Source organism: Heptranchias perlo, unplaced genomic scaffold, assembly GCF_035084215.1.
Source record: "Heptranchias perlo isolate sHepPer1 unplaced genomic scaffold, sHepPer1.hap1 HAP1_SCAFFOLD_600, whole genome shotgun sequence".
Lineage (NCBI taxonomy): Eukaryota > Metazoa > Chordata > Chondrichthyes > Hexanchiformes > Hexanchidae > Heptranchias > Heptranchias perlo.
Genome location: NW_027139624.1, coordinates 113,490 through 132,242, shown reverse-complemented (window position 1 = coordinate 132,242; position 18,753 = coordinate 113,490). Strand labels below are relative to the sequence as shown.

Here is an 18,753-nt window from a genome sequence, read left to right as displayed (position 1 = left end):
TCGTCCGCTCCTCTCCCCTCTCCTTTCTCCCCCCGTCCCTCTCTCCCCTTTCTCCCCCCGTCCCTCTCCCTCCCCCTTCTCCCCCCGTCCCCTCCCCCCTCCCCCCGTCCCTCTCCCCCGTCCCTCTCCCCCCGTCCCTCTCCCCCCGTCCTCTCCCCCCGTCCCTCTCCCCCCGTCCCTCTCCCCCCGTCCCTCTCCCCCCGTCCCTCTCCCCCCGTCCCTCTCCCCCCGTCCCTCTCCCCCCGTCCCTCTCCCCCCGTCCCTCTCCCCCCGTCCCTCTCCCCCCGTCCCTCTCCCCCCGTCCCTCTCCCCCCGTCCCTCTCCCCCCGTCCCTCTCCCCCCGTCCCTCTCCCCCGTCCTCTCCCCCGTCCCTCTCCCCCCGTCCCTCTCCCCCCGTCCCTCTCCCCCCGTCCCTCTCCCCCCGTCCCTCTCCCCCCGTCCCTCTCTCCCCCCGTCCCTCTCCCCCCGTCCTCTCCCCCCTCTCCCCCGTCCCTCTCCCCCGTCCCTCCCCCGTCCCTCTCCCCCCGTCCCTCTCCCCCCGTCCCTCTCCCCCCGCCCTCTCCCCCCTCTCCCCTCCCTTTCTCCCCTTCCCTTTCTCCCCTCTCTCCCCCTCTCTCCCCCTCTCTCCCCCTCTCTCTCCTCCCTCCCCGTCCCTCTCCCCTTTCTCCCCCCCCGTCCTCTCCCCTTTCTCCCCCCCGTCCCTCTCCCTTTCTCCCCCTCCGTCCCTCTCCCCTTTCTCCCCTCCGTCCCTCTCCCCTTTCTCCCCTCCGTCCTCTCCCCTTTCTCCCTCCGTCCCTCTCCCCTTTCACCCCTCCGTCCCTCTCCCCTTTCTCCCCCCCGTCCCTCTCCCCTTTTCTCTCCCCCGTCCCTCTCCCCTTTCTCCCCCTCCGTCCCTCTCCCCTTTCTCCCCCTCCGTCCCTCTCCCCTTTCTCCCCTCCGTCCCTCTCCCCTTTCTCCCCTCCGTCCCTCTCTCCTTTCTCCCCCCCGTCCCTCTCTCCTTTCTCCCCCCGTCCCTCTCTCCCCCGTCCCTCTCTCCCCCCGTCCCTCTCTCCCCCGTCCCTCTCTCCCCCCCGTCCCTCTCTCCCCTTTCTCCCCCTCTCCCCTTTCTCCCCCTCTCCCCTTTCTCCCCCTCTCCCCTTTCTCCCCCTCTCCCCTTTCTCCCCCTCTCCCCTTTCTCCCCCTCTCCCCTTTCTCCCCCTCTCCCCCTTCTTCCCTCTCCCCCTTCTTCCCCTCTCCCCCTTCTTCCCCTCTCCCCCTTCTTCCCCTCTCCCCCTTCTTCCCCTCTCCCCTTTCTCCCCCTCTCCCCCTTTCTCCCCCTCTCCCCTTTCTCCCCCTCTCCCCCTTTCTCCCTTTCTCCCCTTTCTCCCTTTCTCCCTCTCTCCCCCTCTCTCCCCCTTCTCCCCCTCTCCCCCTCTCTCCCCCTTCTCCCCCTCTCCCCCTCTCTCCGCCTCTCCCTTTCTCCCCCTCTCTCCCCCCTCTCCCCTTTCTCCCTCTCTCCCCCTCTCCCCTTTCTCCCTCTCCCCTTTCTCCCTCTCTCCCCTTTCTCCCTCTCTCCCCCTCTCCCCTTTCTCCCCCTCTCCCCTTTCTCCCCTCTCCCCTTTCTCCCTCTCTCCCCCTCTCCCCTTTCTCCCTCTCTCCCCCTCTCCCCTTTCTCCCCCTTTCTCCCTCTCTCCCCCTCTCCCCTTTCTCCCTCTCTCCCCCCTCTCCCCTTTCTCCCTCTCTCCCCCTCTCCCCTTTCTCCCCCTCTCCCCTTTCTCCCCCTCTCCCCTTTCTCCCTCTCTCCCCCTCTCCCCTTTCTCCCTCTCTCCCCCTCTCCCCTTTCTCCCCCTTTCTCCCTCTCTCCCCTCTCCCCTTTCTCCCTCTCTCCCCCTCTCCCCTTTCTCCCTCTCTCCCCCTCTCCCCTTTCTCCCTCTCTCCCCCTCTCCCCCTTTCTCCCCCTCTCCCCCTTCTTCCCCTCTCCCCTTTCTTCCCCTCTCCCCTTTCTTCCCCTCTCCCCTTTCTTCCCCTCTCCCCTTTCTCCCCCTCTCTCCCCCTCCCTCCCCCTCTCCCCTTTCTCCCCCTCTCCCCTTTCTCCCCCTCTCCCCTCTCCCCTCTCCCCTCTCCCCTCTCCCCTCTCCCCTCTCCCCCTTTCTCCCCCTCTCTCCCCCTTTCTCCCCCTCTCCCCCTCTCTCCCCCTTTCTCCCCCCTCTCTCCCCCTTTCTCCCCCTCTCCCCCTCTCTCCCCCTCTCCCCTCTCCCCTCTCCCCTCTCCCCTTCCCCTCTCCCCTCTCCCCCTTTCTCCCCCTCTCTCCCCCTTTCTCCCCCTCTCCCCCTCTCTCCCCCTTTCTCCCCCTCTCTCCCCCTTTCTCCCCTCTCCCCCTCTCTCCCCCTTTCTCCCCCTTTCTCCCCCTTTCTCCCCCTTTCTCCCCCTCTCTCCCCGCTCCCCCTCTCTCCCCCCCCCTCCTCTCCCTCAGAACTGAACCAGCTGACCGGAGTGGCAGCCATCCTGCGATTCCCAGTCCCCGAACTCTCCGACCAGGAGGAAGATTCCGGAAGCGACAGCGATTAAGATCGGACCAGGGCGGCTGGATCCGGCCTCGGGGTGAGCTTGGCGCAAGAAGGTCGATCGGGTTGGGAGTGGGGGGAGGAAGACCACGCTCCTTGGAAAACAGCCAGGAAACCCCAGAGTGCCGACCCTCGTTCGTCTGCCACGGAATGGACGTCTTCACCTTCTCCCACTTGACCACAGACTTCGGAGGGGGGCCGGACACCGGACATGTGTGGACTTCCCCACTGGGACTCTGGTGCCCTGCATTTGTGTCTCCCAATAAACCATTGCTAGCACAAGAGGCAAGTCTTTCTCTCCCCTCTCCCCTCACCCCATCAACGTGCACCAGTGGGGTCCCCCAACATGGCATATTAGAGTAACGGGAGCTGTACCCAACAGGGGGCATGGAGTGTTACATCAAGTCTACAACACAGAAACAATTCTATCCCTCTCGAAATGAACCCCAGTGTTTGATTTGCCCTTTTTTTATGGCCTCATTAACCTGCGTCTCTACTTTTGGTGATTTGTGTATCTGTACCCCCAGATCCCTCTGCTCCTCTCCCCCATTTAGACTCTTATTATCCAATCAGTGTGTGGCCTCCTTATTCTTCCCACCAAAATGCACCACCTCACACTTATCTACATTGAAATTCATTTCCCAATTACACGCCCATTCTGTACGTTTATTAATATCCTCTTGTATTTTGACCCATTCTTCCTGTCTATTAACGACACCCCCCCAATTTGTTATCGTCGGCAAATTGTGAAATTGTGCTTCTGATTCCCGAGTCCAAATCGTTGATGTAAATTGTGAACAACAGTGGTCCCAGTACCGATCCCTGTGGAACACCATTTCCCACCTGTTTCCGGTCTGAGTAACTACCCTTAGCCCCTACTCTCTGTTTTCTGTTTTGTAGCCAGCTTGCTCTCCATTCTGCTCCCTACCCCCTGACTCCACATGCTCTGATCTTAGTCATGAGTCTACAATGTGGTACCTTATCGAAGGCTTTTTGAAAATCTAAATATATTACATCTACTACACTACCCTTGTCTACTCTTTCTGTTCCTTCAAAGGATTCAGCAAGTTTGGCCAAGCATGACCTTCCCTTCTGAAATCCGTGCTGACTGTTCTTTATTATAGTTTCAGTTTCCAGATGTTTTTCTACATCTTTGAGTAAAGATTCCATTGTCTTCCCAACCACCGACGTTAAGCGAACTGGTCTGTCGTTCCCTGGACTGGTTCTCTCTCCCTTTTTAAATACAGGAATCACATTAACTGTCCGCCAGTCCTCTGGCACTATTCCCCTTTCGAATGAATTTTTATATCGATGTAATCGTCCCTCTGCTCTCTCCTCCCCAACTTCTACAAATACATAAAGGGCAAAAGGGTAACTAGGGAGAGAGTAGGGCCTCTTAAGGATCAACAAGGTCATCTATGTGCGGAACCACAAGAGATGGGTGAGATCCTGAATGAATATTTCACATCGGTATTTACGGTTGAGAAAGGCATGGATGTTAGGGAACTTGGGGAAATAAATAGTGATGTCTTGAGGAGTGTACATATTACAGAGAGGGAGGTGCTGGAAGTCTTAACGCGCATCAAGGTAGATAAATCTCCGGGACCTGATGAAATGTATCCCAGGACGTTATGGGAGGTTAGGGAGGAAATTGCGGGTCCCCTAGCAGAGATATTTGAATCATCCACCCGCTACAGGTGAGGTGCCTGAAGATTGGAGGGTAGCAAATGTTGTGCCTTTGTTTAAGAAGGGCGGCAGGGAAAAGCCTGGGAACTACAGACCAGTGAGCCTGACATCTGTAGTGGGTAAGTTGTTAGAGGGTATTCTGAGGGACCGAATCTACAGGCATTTGGAGAGGCAGGGACTAATTAGGAACAGTCAGCATGGTTTTGTGAGAGGAAAATCATGTCTCACGAATTTGATTGAGTTTTTTGAAGGGGTAACCAAGAAGATAGATGAGGGCTGTGCAGTAGACGTGGTCTACATGGACTTCAGCAAAGCATTTGACAAGGTACCGCATGGTAGGTTGTTACATAAGGTTAAATCTCATGGGATCCAAGGTGAGGTAGCCAATTGGATACAAAATTGGCTTGACGACAGAAGACAGAGGGTGGTTGTCGAGGGTTGTTTTTCAAACTGGATGCCTGTGTCCAGCGGTGTGCCTCAGGGATCGGTGCTGGGTCCGCTGTTATTTGTTATTTATATTAATGATTTGGATGAGAATTTAGGAAGCATGGTTAGTAAATTTGCAGATGACACCAAGATTGGTGGCATTGTGGACAGTGAAGAAGGTTATCTAGGATTGCAACGGGATCTTGATAAATTGGGCCAGTGAGCCGATGAATGGCAGATGGAGTTTAATTTAGATAAATGTGAGGTGATGCATTTTGGTAGATCGAATCGGGCCAGGACCTACTCCGTTAATGGTAGGGCGTTGGGGAGAGTTATAGAACAAAGAGATCTAGGAGTACAGATTCATAGCTCCTTGAAAGTGGAGTCACAGGTGGATAGGGTGGTGAAGAAGGCATTCAGCATGCTTGGTTTCATTGGTCAGAACATTGAATGCAGGAGTTGGGATGTCTTGTTGAAGTTGTACAGGGCATTGGTGAGGCCACACTTGGAGTACTGTGTACAGTTCTGGTCACCCTATTATAGAAAGGATATTATTAAACTAGAAAGAGTGCAGAAAAGATTTACTAGGATGCTACCGGGACTTGATGGTTTGACTTACAGGGAGAGGTTAGACAGACTGGGACTTTATTCCCTGGAGAGTAGGAGGTTAAGGGGTGATCTTATAGAAGTCTATAAAATAATGAGGGGCATAGATAAGGTCGATAGTCAAAATCTTTTCCCAAAGGTAGGGGAGTCTATAACGAGGGGGCACAGATTTAAGGTGAGAGGGGAGAGATACAAAAGGATCCAGAGGGGCAATTTTTTCACTCAAAGGGTGGTGAGTGTCTGGAACGAGCTGCCAGAGGCAGTAGTAGAGGCGGGTACAATTTTGTCTTTTAAAAAGCATTTGGACAGTTACATGGGTAAGATGGGTATCGAGGGATATGGGCCAAGTGCAGGCAATTGGGACTAGCTTAGTGGTATAAACTGGGCGACATGGACATGTTGGGCCGAAGGGCCTGTTTCCATGTTGTAACTTCTATGATTCTATGATTCTTTTAATATTCCCGGATGCAATCCATCTGGACCAGAGGTCTTATCCTCCATAAGTTTGATTGGTTTATCAATTATCTCTGCACTTTCCACCTTAAATGTTTTAATATCTTTTCAATCTCTGCTTCTAATGTCCTGCCCACCTTGTTAGTCTCCCTGGTAAATACTGAGATAAAGTAACTACTCAATATTTCTGCTGTTTCGCTGCCATTACCTGTGAGTTTATCATGTGTCTCCCTTAGTGGCCCGATCCCTATCCTGATTACTCTTTTGTTATTTATGTGTGTGTAGAATACAATTTCTGTCTATATTCCCTGATAATTTAATCTCCGAGATCCTCTTTGCTTTCCTAATTGTTTTAATGCCTTCTTTTCCTCATCTCTTTATATTCCCTTTTGTCATCCTCTCCTTGATTGTCTTTGTACCTCGAATGTGCCTTCTCTATACTTTCAGTTTTACCCTTATCTCTTTATTCATCCATTATCGGCTGGTTTGATCATGTCTTTTTCGAGGACTATATTTCCCCTGAACTTTGATCATCGTGTTAAATATTTCCCACTGCCCGTCTTTCTCTGTCAAATGTTTTTCTTCCAGTTCCGTTCTCATCCCCTTAAAATTACCTTTTTTTCCAACCTATTACTTTGGTCTTTGTCTTACGTCTTTCTCGATCATTATTTTAAACCTTATTATGTTATGATCGCTATTGCCTAGGGGTTCCCCAACGCTTACTTCTGTTATCAGCTCTGGTTTATCTCCCATTCCTCGATCTGGTGTGTAAATCTGTTAATATTCACAGGGGGTGTGTGTGTGTGTGTGTGTGTGTGTGTGTGTAAATCTGTGAATATTCACAGGGTGTGTGTGTGTGTGTAAGCCTGTTACTAATCACAGGACGGTTTGGGAACGCAGGAGGAGGGTCACCGGGGCACCGTTACTATCTCCAATTGCTCACACTGACCCGGAATCTGGGACGGGCGCGCTGCGTCACTGTCCGTCTCCCACCCCTCGTGGGGAGGACCCCGGAGGAGGTGGGGCTGGTGGAGAGACGGGCGGTCCTGAGCCTCGGCAATTGGGCGGGAGTTGGGGGCCCACGAGCGTTGAGCGAGCGGTCGGCGGCCACGCAAGGCGTTCCCAGGACGCAGCCGCCGCCCGCCGCTCGATTCAGCGGTTCCGGCCCACCCCGGGGTTTGGGGCGGGGTTAATCCCAGCCTGCGCCTGTAGCACTGACCCGTTGGAGGAGCCGGGGCCGGACAGAATGAGAAGTGGACTGAGTCCTGATGCAGAACGTTCTTCAGCGTTGCGTATTGTTTAATGGATTTACCCATTCCTGTGAAGGGATATCTCAGCCCATTCTTCAACTGCTGTCTCAATTCAGTCTGGGCCACGGCATAAACACACCTGTTGGTGCAGCAACTCAGGAGCTGGAACATGAATCCCACTGGAGATACGGACCCATAGCCCATGTACCGCATTCTGAACCACATAAACAACACCGTATACGCCGCCCATAACACCATCAAATTCCGAGTTAACAAACGGTACGTTGATGGCTTTCCTTCGGCTCTGGGTCTCTGAGACTCTTCTCCGTCTCTGGGCCTCTTCTCCGACTCTGGGACTCGTCTCCGCCTCTGGATCTCTGGGCCTCTTCTCCGTCTCTGGGCCTCTTCTCCGTCTCTGGGCCTCTTCTCCGTCTCTGGGCGGGGGGGGGGGGGGGGGGGGGGGGGGGGGGGGGGGGGGGGGGGGGGGGGGGGGGGGGGGGGGGGGGGGGGGGGGGGGGGGGGGGGGGGGGGGGGGGGGGGGGGGGGGGGGGGGGGGGGGGGGGGGGGGGGGGGGGGGGGGGGGGGGGGGGGGGCCTCTTCTCCGTCTCTGGGCCTCTTCTCCGTCTCTGGGCCTCTTCTCCGTCTCTGGGCCTCTTCTCCGTCTCTGGGCCTCTTCTCCGACTCTGGGCCTCGTCTCCGCCTCTGCTCCGTCTCTGGGCCCCGTCTCCGTCTCTGGGCCCCGTCTCCGTCTCTGGGCCCCGTCTCCGTCTCTGGGCCCCGTCTCCGTCTCTGGGCCCCGTCTCCGTCTCTGGGCCCCGTCTCCGTCTCTGGGCCCCGTCTCCGTCTCTGGGCCCCGTCTCCGTCTCTGGGCCCCGTCTCCGTCTCTGGGCCCCGTCTCCGTCTCTGGGCCCCGTCTCCGTCTCTGGGACCCTTCTCCGTCTCTGGGACCCTTCTCCGTCTCTGGGACCCTTCTCCGTCTCTGGGCCTCTTCTCCGTCTCTGGGCCTCTTCTCCGTCTCTGGTCTCCGTCTCTGGGCCCCGTCTCCGTCTCTGGGCCCCGTCTCCGTCTCTGGGCCCCGTCTCCGTCTCTGGGCCCCGTCTCCGTCTCTGGGCCCCGTCTCCGTCTCTGGGCCCCGTCTCTGGGCCCCGTCTCCGTCTCTGGGCCCCGTCTCCGTCTCTGGGCCCCGTCTCCGTCTCTGGGCCCCGTCTCCGTCTCTGGGCCCCGTCTCCGTCTCTGGGCCCCGTCTCCGTCTCTGGGCCCCGTCTCCGTCTCTGGGCCCCGTCTCCGTCTCTGGGCCCCGTCTCTGGGACTCTTCTCCGTCTCTGGGACTCTTCTCCGTCTCTGGGACTCTTCTCCGTCTCTGGGACTCTTCTCCGTCTCTGGGACTCTTCTCCGTCTCTGGGACTCTTCTCCGTCTCTGGGCCCCGTCTCTGGGACTCTTCTCCGTCTCTGGGACTCTTCTCCGTCTCTGGGACTCTTCTCCGTCTCTGGGACTCTTCTCCGTCTCTGGGACTCTTCTGCGTCTCTGGGACTCTTCTCCGTCTCTGGGACTCTTCTCCGTCTCTGGGACTCTTCTCCGTCTCTGGGACTCTTCTCCGTCTCTGGGCCCCGTCTCTGGGACTCTTCTCCGTCTCTGGGACTCTTCTCCGTCTCTGGGACTCTTCTCCGTCTCTGGGACTCTTCTCCGTCTCTGAGACTCTTCTCCGTCTCTGGGACTCTTCTCCGTCTCTGGGACTCTTCTCCGCCTCTGGGTCTCTGGGCCTCTTCCCCGTCTCTGGGACTCTTCTCCGTCTCTGGGACTCTTCTCCGTCTCTGGGTCTCTGGGACCCTTCTCCGTCTCTGGGACCCTTCCCCGTCTCTGGGACCCTTCCCCGTCTCTGGGACCCTTCCCCGTCTCTGGGACCCTTCCCCGTCTCTGGGACCCTTCCCCGTCTCTGGGACCCTTCTCCGTCTCTGGGACCCTTCTCCGTCTCTGGGACCCTTCTCCGTCTCTGGGACCCTTCTCCGTCTCTGGGACCCTTCTCCGTCTCTGGGACCCTTCTCCGTCTCTGGGACCCTTCTCCGTCTCTGGGACCCTTCTCCGTCTCTGGGACCCTTCTCCGTCTCTGGGACCCTGGCACTCCTCTCCGTCTCCGGGTCTCTGGCACTCCTCTCCGTCTCTGGGACTCCTCTCCGTCTCCGGGTCTCTGGCACTCCTCTCCGTCTCTGGGACTCCTCTCCGTCTCCGGGTCTCTGGCACTCCTCTCCGTCTCTGGGACTCCTCTCCGTCTCCGGGTCTCTGGCACTCCTCTCCGTCTCTGGCACTCCTCTCCGTCTCTGGGACTCCTCTCCGTCTCTGGGTCTCTGGCACTCCTCTCCGTCTCTGGGACTCTTCCCCGTCTCCGGGTCTCTGGGACTCTTCCCCGTCTCCGGGTCTCTGGCACTCCTCTCCGTCTCTGGGTCTCTGGCACTCCTCTCCGTCTCCGGGTCTCTGGCACTCCTCTCCGTCTCCGGGTCTCTGGGACTCTTCCCCGTCTCCGGGTCTCTGGGACTCCTCTCCGTCTCCGGGTCTCTGGCACTCCTCTCCGTCTCCGGGTCTCTGGCACTCCTCTCCGTCTCCGGGTCTCTGGCACTCCTCTCCGTCTCTGGGTCTCTGGGACTCCTCTCCGTCTCTGGGACTCCTCTCCGTCTCCGGGTCTCTGGCACTCCTCTCCGTCTCTGGCACTCCTCTCCATCTCTGGCACTCCTCTCCGTCTCTGGGTCTCTGGCACTCCTCTCCGTCTCTGGGTCTCTGGCACTCCTCTCCGTCTCTGGGACTCCTCTCCGTCTCTGGGTCTCTGGGACTCTTCCCCGTCTCTGGGTCTCTGGCGCTCCTCTCCGTCTCTGGGACTCCTCTCCGTCTCCGGGTCTCTGGGACTCCTCTCCGTCTCCGGGTCTCTGGCGCTCCTCTCCGTCTCCGGGTCTCTGGGACTCCTCTCCGTCTCCGGGTCTCTGGGACTCCTCTCCGTCTCCGGGTCTCTGACACTCCTCTCCGTCTCCGGGTCTCTGGGACTCTTCCCCGTCTCTGGGTCTCTGGCACTCCTCTCCGTCTCTGGGACTCCTCTCCGTCTCCGGGTCTCTGGCACTCCTCTCCGTCTCTGGGACTCCTCTCCGTCTCCGGGTCTCTGGCACTCCTCTCCGTCTCTGGCACTCCTCTCCGTCTCTGGCACTCCTCTCCGTCTCTGGGACTCCTCTCCGTCTCTGGGTCTCTGGCACTCCTCTCCGTCTCTGGGACTCTTCCCCGTCTCCGGGTCTCTGGGACTCTTCCCCGTCTCCGGGTCTCTGGCACTCCTCTCCGTCTCTGGGTCTCTGGCACTCCTCTCCGTCTCCGGGTCTCTGGCACTCCTCTCCGTCTCCGGGTCTCTGGGACTCTTCCCCGTCTCCGGGTCTCTGGGACTCCTCTCCGTCTCCGGGTCTCTGGCACTCCTCTCCGTCTCCGGGTCTCTGGCACTCCTCTCCGTCTCCGGGTCTCTGGCACTCCTCTCCGTCTCTGGGTCTCTGGGACTCCTCTCCGTCTCTGGGACTCCTCTCCGTCTCCGGGTCTCTGGCACTCCTCTCCGTCTCTGGCACTCCTCTCCATCTCTGGCACTCCTCTCCGTCTCTGGGTCTCTGGCACTCCTCTCCGTCTCTGGGTCTCTGGCACTCCTCTCCATCTCTGGGACTCCTCTCCGTCTCTGGGTCTCTGGGACTCTTCCCCGTCTCTGGGTCTCTGGCGCTCCTCTCCGTCTCTGGGACTCCTCTCCGTCTCCGGGTCTCTGGGACTCCTCTCCGTCTCCGGGTCTCTGGCGCTCCTCTCCGTCTCCGGGTCTCTGGGACTCCTCTCCGTCTCCGGGTCTCTGGGACTCCTCTCCGTCTCCGGGTCTCTGACACTCCTCTCCGTCTCCGGGTCTCTGGGACTCTTCCCCGTCTCTGGGTCTCTGGCACTCCTCTCCGTCTCTGGGTCTCTGGCACTCCTCTCCGTCTCTGGGTCTCTGGCGCTCCTCTCCGTCTCCGGGTCTCTGGGACTCCTCTCCGTCTCCGGGTCTCTGGCACTCCTCTCCGTCTCTGGGACTCTTCCCCGTCTCCGGGTCTCTGGCACTCCTCTCTGTCTCTGGGACTCTCCCTACTGCTGTGGCCCCAGAGTCTCCTGCGGGCTCTGTTGGCCACTAACGTGTCTGACGGTGAAAGCATCGAGGAACGGAATCGGAACAAATGGGACACACGGGGTGAGGATATAATGAAGGATTTCAATCACTGTCCACACAACTAATTTAGTAAAATCCATTGAAGCAACACAAAACCCAGGGGTCGTTGTCAAGATAATATTTACCCTCAAATATAAAGGCCCAGGACCTTCCCTTGAAACAGCTCAGCACAGTCACTGTTCCCAGAACCACAGCCACCCTTTTTCTCGCTGGCAATATTTAGCTTTCCGCTTCTGGCAGCAAATGGCCACAGAATCCACCGACGGCCGACAGTCTGTAAAGCAGGGCGGCATGGACCTTGCACCCGTGTGACGAAAGCACGTCAAGAAACCGTCTCCTGCAACGAATGGGAATCTGCCTCAGTATCACGTCGCGGATAATGACCGGTAGGTCGGTCGGTGCCATGGCCACCAGGCAGCGATTGACGCGTTTGGAGAGAGAGCAGCTTCCCCGAGACAGGATCGCAATCATCACCCAGTTAACTGTAAGGAAGGGGATAAAACAGGATGCATTGGACATCAGGCTTGGGAGCAAAGGATTGGTGTGGAAAGAGGCAGGGAGGATTGGAGTGGAGAGGAGAGGGATGAGGAGGAGAGCGTTGGAGAGGAGAGGGATATGGAGGGGAGGAGAGCAGAGGGGAGGGGTAGGGAGGAGAGCAGAGAAGTGGAGAGGGATGAGTAGAGGATTGGAGTGGAGAGGAGAGGGATGAGGAGGAGAGCATTGGAGAGGAGAGGGATATGGAGGGGAGGAGAGCAGAGGGGTGGGGAGGAGAGCAGAGAAGTGGAGAGGGATGAGTAGAGGATTGGAGTGGAGAGGAGAGGAGAGGGATGAGGAGGAGAGCATTGGAGAGGAGAGGGATATGAAGGGGAGGAGAGCAGAGAAGTGGAGAGGGATGAGTAGAGGATTGGAGTGGAGAGGGATGAGGAGGAGAGCATTGGAGAGGAGAGCAGAGAAGTGGAGAGGGATGAGTAGAGGATTGGAGTGGAGAGGAGAGGGATGAGGAGGAGAGCGTTGGAGAGGAGAGGGATATGGAGGGGAGGAGAGCAGAGAAGTGGGGAGGGGTAGGGAGGAGAGCAGAGAAGTGGAGAGGGATGAGTAGAGGATTGGAGTGGAGAGGAGAGGGATGAGGGGAGGAGAGCAGTGAAGAGGGGAGGAGAGAGGTGAGGAGAGGGATGAGGGGAGGAGAGCAAAGAAGTGGAGAGGGTGAGGAGGAGAGGATTGGAGAGGAGAGCAGAGAAGTGGAGAGGGGTGATGAGAGGATTGGAGAGGAGAGCAAAGAAGTGGAGAGGGTGAGGATTGGAGAGGAGAGCAGAGAAGTGGAGAGGGGTGATGAGGAGAGGATTGGAGTGGAGAGGGGTGAAGAGGAGAGGGATGAGGGGAGGAGAGCAGAGACGTGGTAAGGATTGGAGAGGGATGAGGGGAGGAGAGCAGAGACTTGGAGAGGAGAGGGATGGGGAGGAGAGTGGAGTGGAGATGAGTGGGGTGCCTCTATTTATAAAGCCCAGGATCCCGTTTGCTTTTTTAACCACTTTCTCAACCTGCCCTGCCACCTTCAATGATTTGTGCACATATACCTCCAGATCTCTCGATTCCTGCACTCCATTAGTTCAGTAATGTCCTTCTTGGAAGGGAATCTAATGGCTCTCCCCAATCTGGCCTACGTGATTCCAGCCCCACACGATGGAGATTTATATTTCCCTGAACTTCCCAATATATTAATGCAAAAAGATGTAAATTGTTAAGACAAATTACACTCACTTAGTCGATCGAAACTAAGCTGGTGAAAACTCAACCTACAGAAACCAACTTGTGTGTTTCATTGGGAGAACATCTGAGTAATAGTGATCATAATATAATTAGGTTTAATGTAGTTACGGAAAGGGACAAAGAAAAATCGAAGGTGAAAATTCCCAACTGGAAGAGAGGCAATTTCGGTGATTTGAGAAGGGATCGAGCACAGATGGACTGGAAACAAAGACTGGCCAAGAAAATGAGCAATGGCAGGACGTCAAGGCAGAGATAGTTCAAGTACAAACCAAGCATGTTCCCATCAGGAGGAAAGACAGGGCGACCAAAGCAAGAGCCCCCTGGATGACAAAGGAATTAGAGGTTAAAATAAAACAGAAAAGGGAGGTTTATGAATAATGTCAGGTACAGAATACAGAGAGCGCAGGGGGGCAATTGAAAAGGGATGTGAGAAGAGCAAAGAGAGAATATGAGAAAAGATTAGTGGGTAACATAAAAGGGAGCCCAAAAATCTTTTATAAACATATAAAAAGTAAAAGGAGGGTTAAAGGAATGTTGGGGCTGATTAAGGACAAAGAAGGAGATCTTTTGGAGGCAGAGGGCACGACTGAGGTGCAGAATGAGGACTTTGCATCTGTCTTCACAAAAGCAGAGGATGAAGTTAATGTTGCAGTAGAGGAGGAGGGAGTAGAGATATTGGATAGGATATAAATAGATGGAAAGGAGATGCTAAATAGGTTGGCATCACTCAAAGTTAACAAGCTCCAGGTGGGAGGCATCCTTGGTTGCTGAGGGAAGCAAGGGTGGAGATAGCAGAAGCTCTGACCACAATCTTTCAATCCTCCTTGGATATGGGAGTGGTGCCAGAGGACTGGAGGATTGCAAATGTTACACCCCTGTTCAAAAAAGGGGGAGAGGGGTAAGTCTGATAACGACAGGCCAGTCAGTCTATCGTCAATGATGGGAAAAGGTCTCGAGACCATTGTCAAGGCCAAAATTAATTCTCACCTGGAGAAGCATGGGTTAATAAGGGACGGCCAGCACGGATTTGTTAAAGGCAAATCACCTGATTGATGAAGTAACAGAGAGGGTAGATGAGGGTAGTGTAGTAGATGTAGTATATATGGACTTTCAAAAGGCATTTGATAAAGTACATTACAGACTCATTCAGAAAAAAGCAGCACATGGAATTAAAGGGACGGTGGTAACTTGGGTACGTAACTGGCTAAGGGATGGGAGGCAGAGAGTAGTGGTGAACAGATGTTTTTCTGACGCAATGCAACCCCGCTATTCAAGAAAGGAGGGAGAGGGAAAACAGGGAACTACAGGCCAGTTAGCCTGACATCAGTCGTCAGGAAAATGCTGGAATCCATTATTAAGGAAGTGGTAACAGGGCACTTAGAAAATCATAATATGATTAGGCAGAGTCAACATGGTTTAATGAAAGGGAAATCGTGTTTGACAAATTTATTCGTTTTTTGAGGATGTAACTAGCAGGGTAGATAAAGGGGAACCAGTAGATGTAATATATTTGGATTTACAAAATGCATTCGATAAGGTGCCACATAAAAGGTTGTTACACCAGATAAGGGCTCATGGGATTGGGGGCTAATATATTAGCATGGATAGAGGATTGGTTAACGGACAGAAAACAGAGAGTAGGGATAAACGGGTCAGTCTCAGGTTGGCAGGCTGTAACTAGTGGGGTGTCGTAGGGATCAGTGCTCGGGCCTCAGCTATTTACAATCTATATTAATGACTTAGATGAAGGGACCGAGTGTAATGTATCCAAGTTTGCTGATGATACAAAGCTCGGTGGGAAAGTAAGCTGTGAGGAGGACACAAAGAGTCTGCAAAGGGATATAGACAGATTTAGTGAGTGGGCGAGAAGGTATCAGGTGGAGTGAAATGTGAGGTTATTCACTTTGGTAGGAAGAATAGAAAAACAGAATATTTTTTAAAAGGTGAGAGATTAAGGAATGTTGGTAGTTTTTTTTTTATTCGTTCATGGGATGTGGGCGTCATTGGCGAGGCCGGCATTTATTGCCCATCCCTAATTGCCCCTTGAGAAGGTGGTGGTGAGCCGCCTTCTTGAACCACTGCAGTCCGTGTGGTGAAGGTTCTCCCACAGTGCTGTTAGGAAGGGAGTTCCAGGATTTTGACCCAGCGACGATGAAGGAACGGCCGATATATTTCCATGTTGGGATGGTGTGTGACTCGGAGGGGAACGTGCAGGTGGTGTTGTTCCCATGTGCCTGCTGCCCTTGTCCTTCTAGGTGGTACAGGTCGCGGGTTTGGGAGGTGCTATCGAAGAAGCCTTGGCGAGTTGCTGCAGTGCATCCTGTGGATGGTCCACACTGCAGCCACAGTGCGCCGGTGGTGAAGGGAGTGAATGTTTAGGGTGGTGGATGAGGTGCCAATCAAGCGGGCTGCTTTGTCTTGGATGGTGTCGAGCTTCTTGAGTGTTGTTGGAGCTGCACTCATCCAGGCAAGTGGAGAGTATTCCATCACACTCCTGACTTGTGCCTTGTAGATGGTGGAAAGGCTTTGGGGAGTCAGGAGGTGAGTCACTCGCCGCAGAATACCCAGCCTCTGACCTGCTCTTGTAGCCACAGTATTTATATGGCTGGTCCAGTTAAGTTTCTGGTCAATGGTGACCCCCAGGATGTTGATGGTGGGAGATTCGGCGATGGTAATGCCGTTGAATGTCAAGGGGAGGTGGTTAGACTCTCTCTTGTTGGAGATGGTCATTGCCTGGCACTTGTCTGGTGCGAATGTTACTTGCCACTTATCAGCCCAAGCCTGGATGTTGTCCAGGTCTTGCTGCATGCGGGCTCGGACTGCTTCATTATCTGAGGGGTTGCGAATGGAACTGAACACTGTGCAATCATCAGCGAACATCCCCATTTCTGACCTTATGGTGGAGGGAAGGTCATTGATGAAGCAGCTGAAGATTTTCTTGCTGTATATAAGCGACCTGGGCTCGGGTATACGGAATACAATTCCGATGGTTGTGGATGATCCAAAACTTGGCAAAGAGGAGGATAGTAGCAGACGTAAGGAGGGCATCGACAGACTGGTGAAATGGGCAGACACGTGGCAGATGGAATCTTGAATGTAGATGAGTGGGCAGTGATGCACTTTGGGAGGAACAACATGGAGAGGCAATACAATCCAAATGGTACTATTTTGAGGGAGGCACGCAAGCACAAATGCCTGGTGGGGGGGGTCCATATTCACAAATGTTTGAAGATGGCAGGCCAAGTTGATAAGGTGGTTGAGAAAGCCTGTGGGTTACTTGGCTTTGAATGCAACAACAAGGAAGTCATGCTTAACTTTTACAAATCACTGGTTGGGCCTCAGCTGGAGTATTGTGTCCAATTCTGGGCACCACACTTCAGGAAGGATGTCAAGGCCCTGGAGAGGGTGCGGAGGAGATTTACCAGAATGGGACCAGGGACGAGGGACCTCGGTTACATGGAGAGACTGGAGAAGCTGGGATTGTTCTCCTCAGAGCAGAGAAGGTTAAGAGGAGACCGCATGGTAGGTTGTTACATAAGGTTAAATCTCACAGGATCCAAGGTGAGGTAGCCAATTGGATACAAAATTGGATTGACGTCAGAAGACAGAGGGTGGTTGTAGAGGGTTGTTTTTCAAACTGGAGGCCTGTGTCCAGTGGTGTGCCTCAGGGATCGGTGCTGGGTCCGCTGTTATTTGTTATTTATATTAATGATTTGGATGAGAATTTAGGAGGCATGGTTAGTAAGTTTGCAGATGACACCAAGATTGGTGGCATTGTGGACAGTGAAGAAGGTTATCTAGGATTGCAATGGGATCTTGATAAATTGGGCCAGTGGGCCGATGAATGGCAGATGGAGTTTAATTTAGATAAATGTGAGGTGATGCATTTTGGTAGATCGAATCGGGCCAGGACCTACTCCGTTAATGGTAGGGCGTAGGGGAGAGTTAAAGAACAAAGAGATCTAGGAGTACAGGTTCATAGCTCCTTGAAAGTGGAGTCACAGGTGGATAGGGTGGTGAAGAAGGCATTCAGCATGCTTGGTTTCATTGGTCAGAACTTTGAATACAGGAGTTGGGATGTCTTGTTGAAGTTGTACAAGACATTAGTAAGGCCACACTTGGGATACTGTGTACAGTTCTGGTCACCCTATTATAGAAAGGATATTATTAAACTAGAAAGAGTGCAGAAAAGATTTACGAGGATGTGACCGGGACTTGATGGTTTGACTTATAGGGAGAGGTTGGATAGACTGAGACTTTTTTCCCTGGAGAGTAGGAGGTTTAGGGGTGATCTTATAGAAGTCTATAAAATAATGAGGGGCATAGATAAGGTAGATAGTCAAAATCTTTTCCCAAAGGTAGGGGAGTCTATAACGAGGGGGCATAGATTGAAGGTGAGAGGGGAGAGATACAAAAGGGTACAGAGGGGCAATTTTTTCACTCAAAGGGTGGTGAGTGTCTGGAACGAGCTGCCAGAGGCAGTAGTAGAGGCGGGTACAATTTTGTCTTTTAAAAAGTATTTGGACAGTTACATGGGTATAGAGGGATATGGGCCAAGTGCAGGCAATTGGGACTAGCTTAGTGGTATAAACTGGGCGACATGGACATGTTGGGCCGAAGGGCCTGTTTCCATGTTGTAAACTTCTATGATTCTATGAGACCTGATAGAGGCGTTCCAAATAACGAGGGGGTTTTGATGGAGTAAACGGTGAGCAACTGTTTCCTCGGTCGGTAACCAGAGAAAATTTAAAATAATTGGCAAAATGACCAGAGGGAAAATGAGGAGCCATTTTCTCACACAACTTTGGAAGCCAGTTCAATTCAAAAGGACATGTACTCGAAGGGAACTAATCAGCAGGGTTATGGGGAAAAAATGATGTGGGATTAAATTGGACAACTCTTTCGAAGAGCTGGTACAGGCCCGATGGGCTGAATGGCCTCTTACTGCACTGTAAGACTCTATGATTCTATGACCCATGTTGGGGTATAGTTCCCTGTCCCACTGACCCGATCATAACATAAAATGGTTTCATATAACGTTTGAGAAAGATACAAGTGAGATTACGGGCAAAGTATTGGATTGAGATCACCTCATTTTAAGCCACTGGGAACAGAAGTGGGGAAGTTAAATTGGGAAACGTTTTGACAGACAAAGAGATCGAGCAGCAGTGGGAAATATTGAAAACGGTGTTTAACAGAGTTCGGGAGAGATATATTCCTTTAAAATCCAAAGCCAAACTTGCCAGTGATGAAACACCATGAATGAATAAAGAGATATAGGCAAAATTGAAACTAATGCAACAGAGAGGGTCGATAAGGGCAGTGCGGTAGATGTTGTATATCTGGACATCTAAAAGGCGTTTGTTAAAGTGCCACATAATAGACTTGTTAACATAATTAAAGCCCATGGGATTAAAGGGACAGTGGCAGCATGGATACAAAATTGGTTGAGGGACAGAAAGCAGAGAGTAGTGGTGAACGGTTGTTTTTCAGACTGGAGGGAGGTGTACAGTGGTGTTCCCCAGGGGTCAGTATTAGGACCACTGCTCTTTCTGGCATATATTAATGACCTGGACTTGAGTATAATTTCAAAGTTTGCAGATGACACGAAACTCGGAAACATGGAAAACAATGTGGAGGATTAACCAAACTTATGGAAGATAAGATCCCTGGTCCAGATGGATTGCATCCGGGAATATTAAAAGAAGTTGGGGAGGAGAGAGCAGAGGGACGATTACATCGATATAAAAATTCATTCGAAAGGGGAATAGTGCCAGAGGACTGGCGGACAGTTAATGTGATTCCTGTATTTAAAAAGGG

General features: G+C 53.8%; 1 protein-coding gene across 1 annotated transcript in view; it reads left to right on the top strand.

The window, feature by feature from the left end:
- Nucleotides 1-11,512: 11,512 nt before the first annotated feature.
- LOC137317177 (active breakpoint cluster region-related protein-like) overlaps nucleotides 11,513-18,753 on the top strand; it is a gene marked incomplete at its 3' end in the record, with an annotated part of 114,352 nt that continues 107,111 nt past the window's right edge. Inside the window, exon 1 of the mRNA XM_067980729.1 lies at nucleotides 11,513-11,650. Coding sequence (XP_067836830.1) covers nucleotides 11,513-11,650 — 138 coding nt within the window. The remainder of the gene's footprint in view (nucleotides 11,651-18,753) is intronic.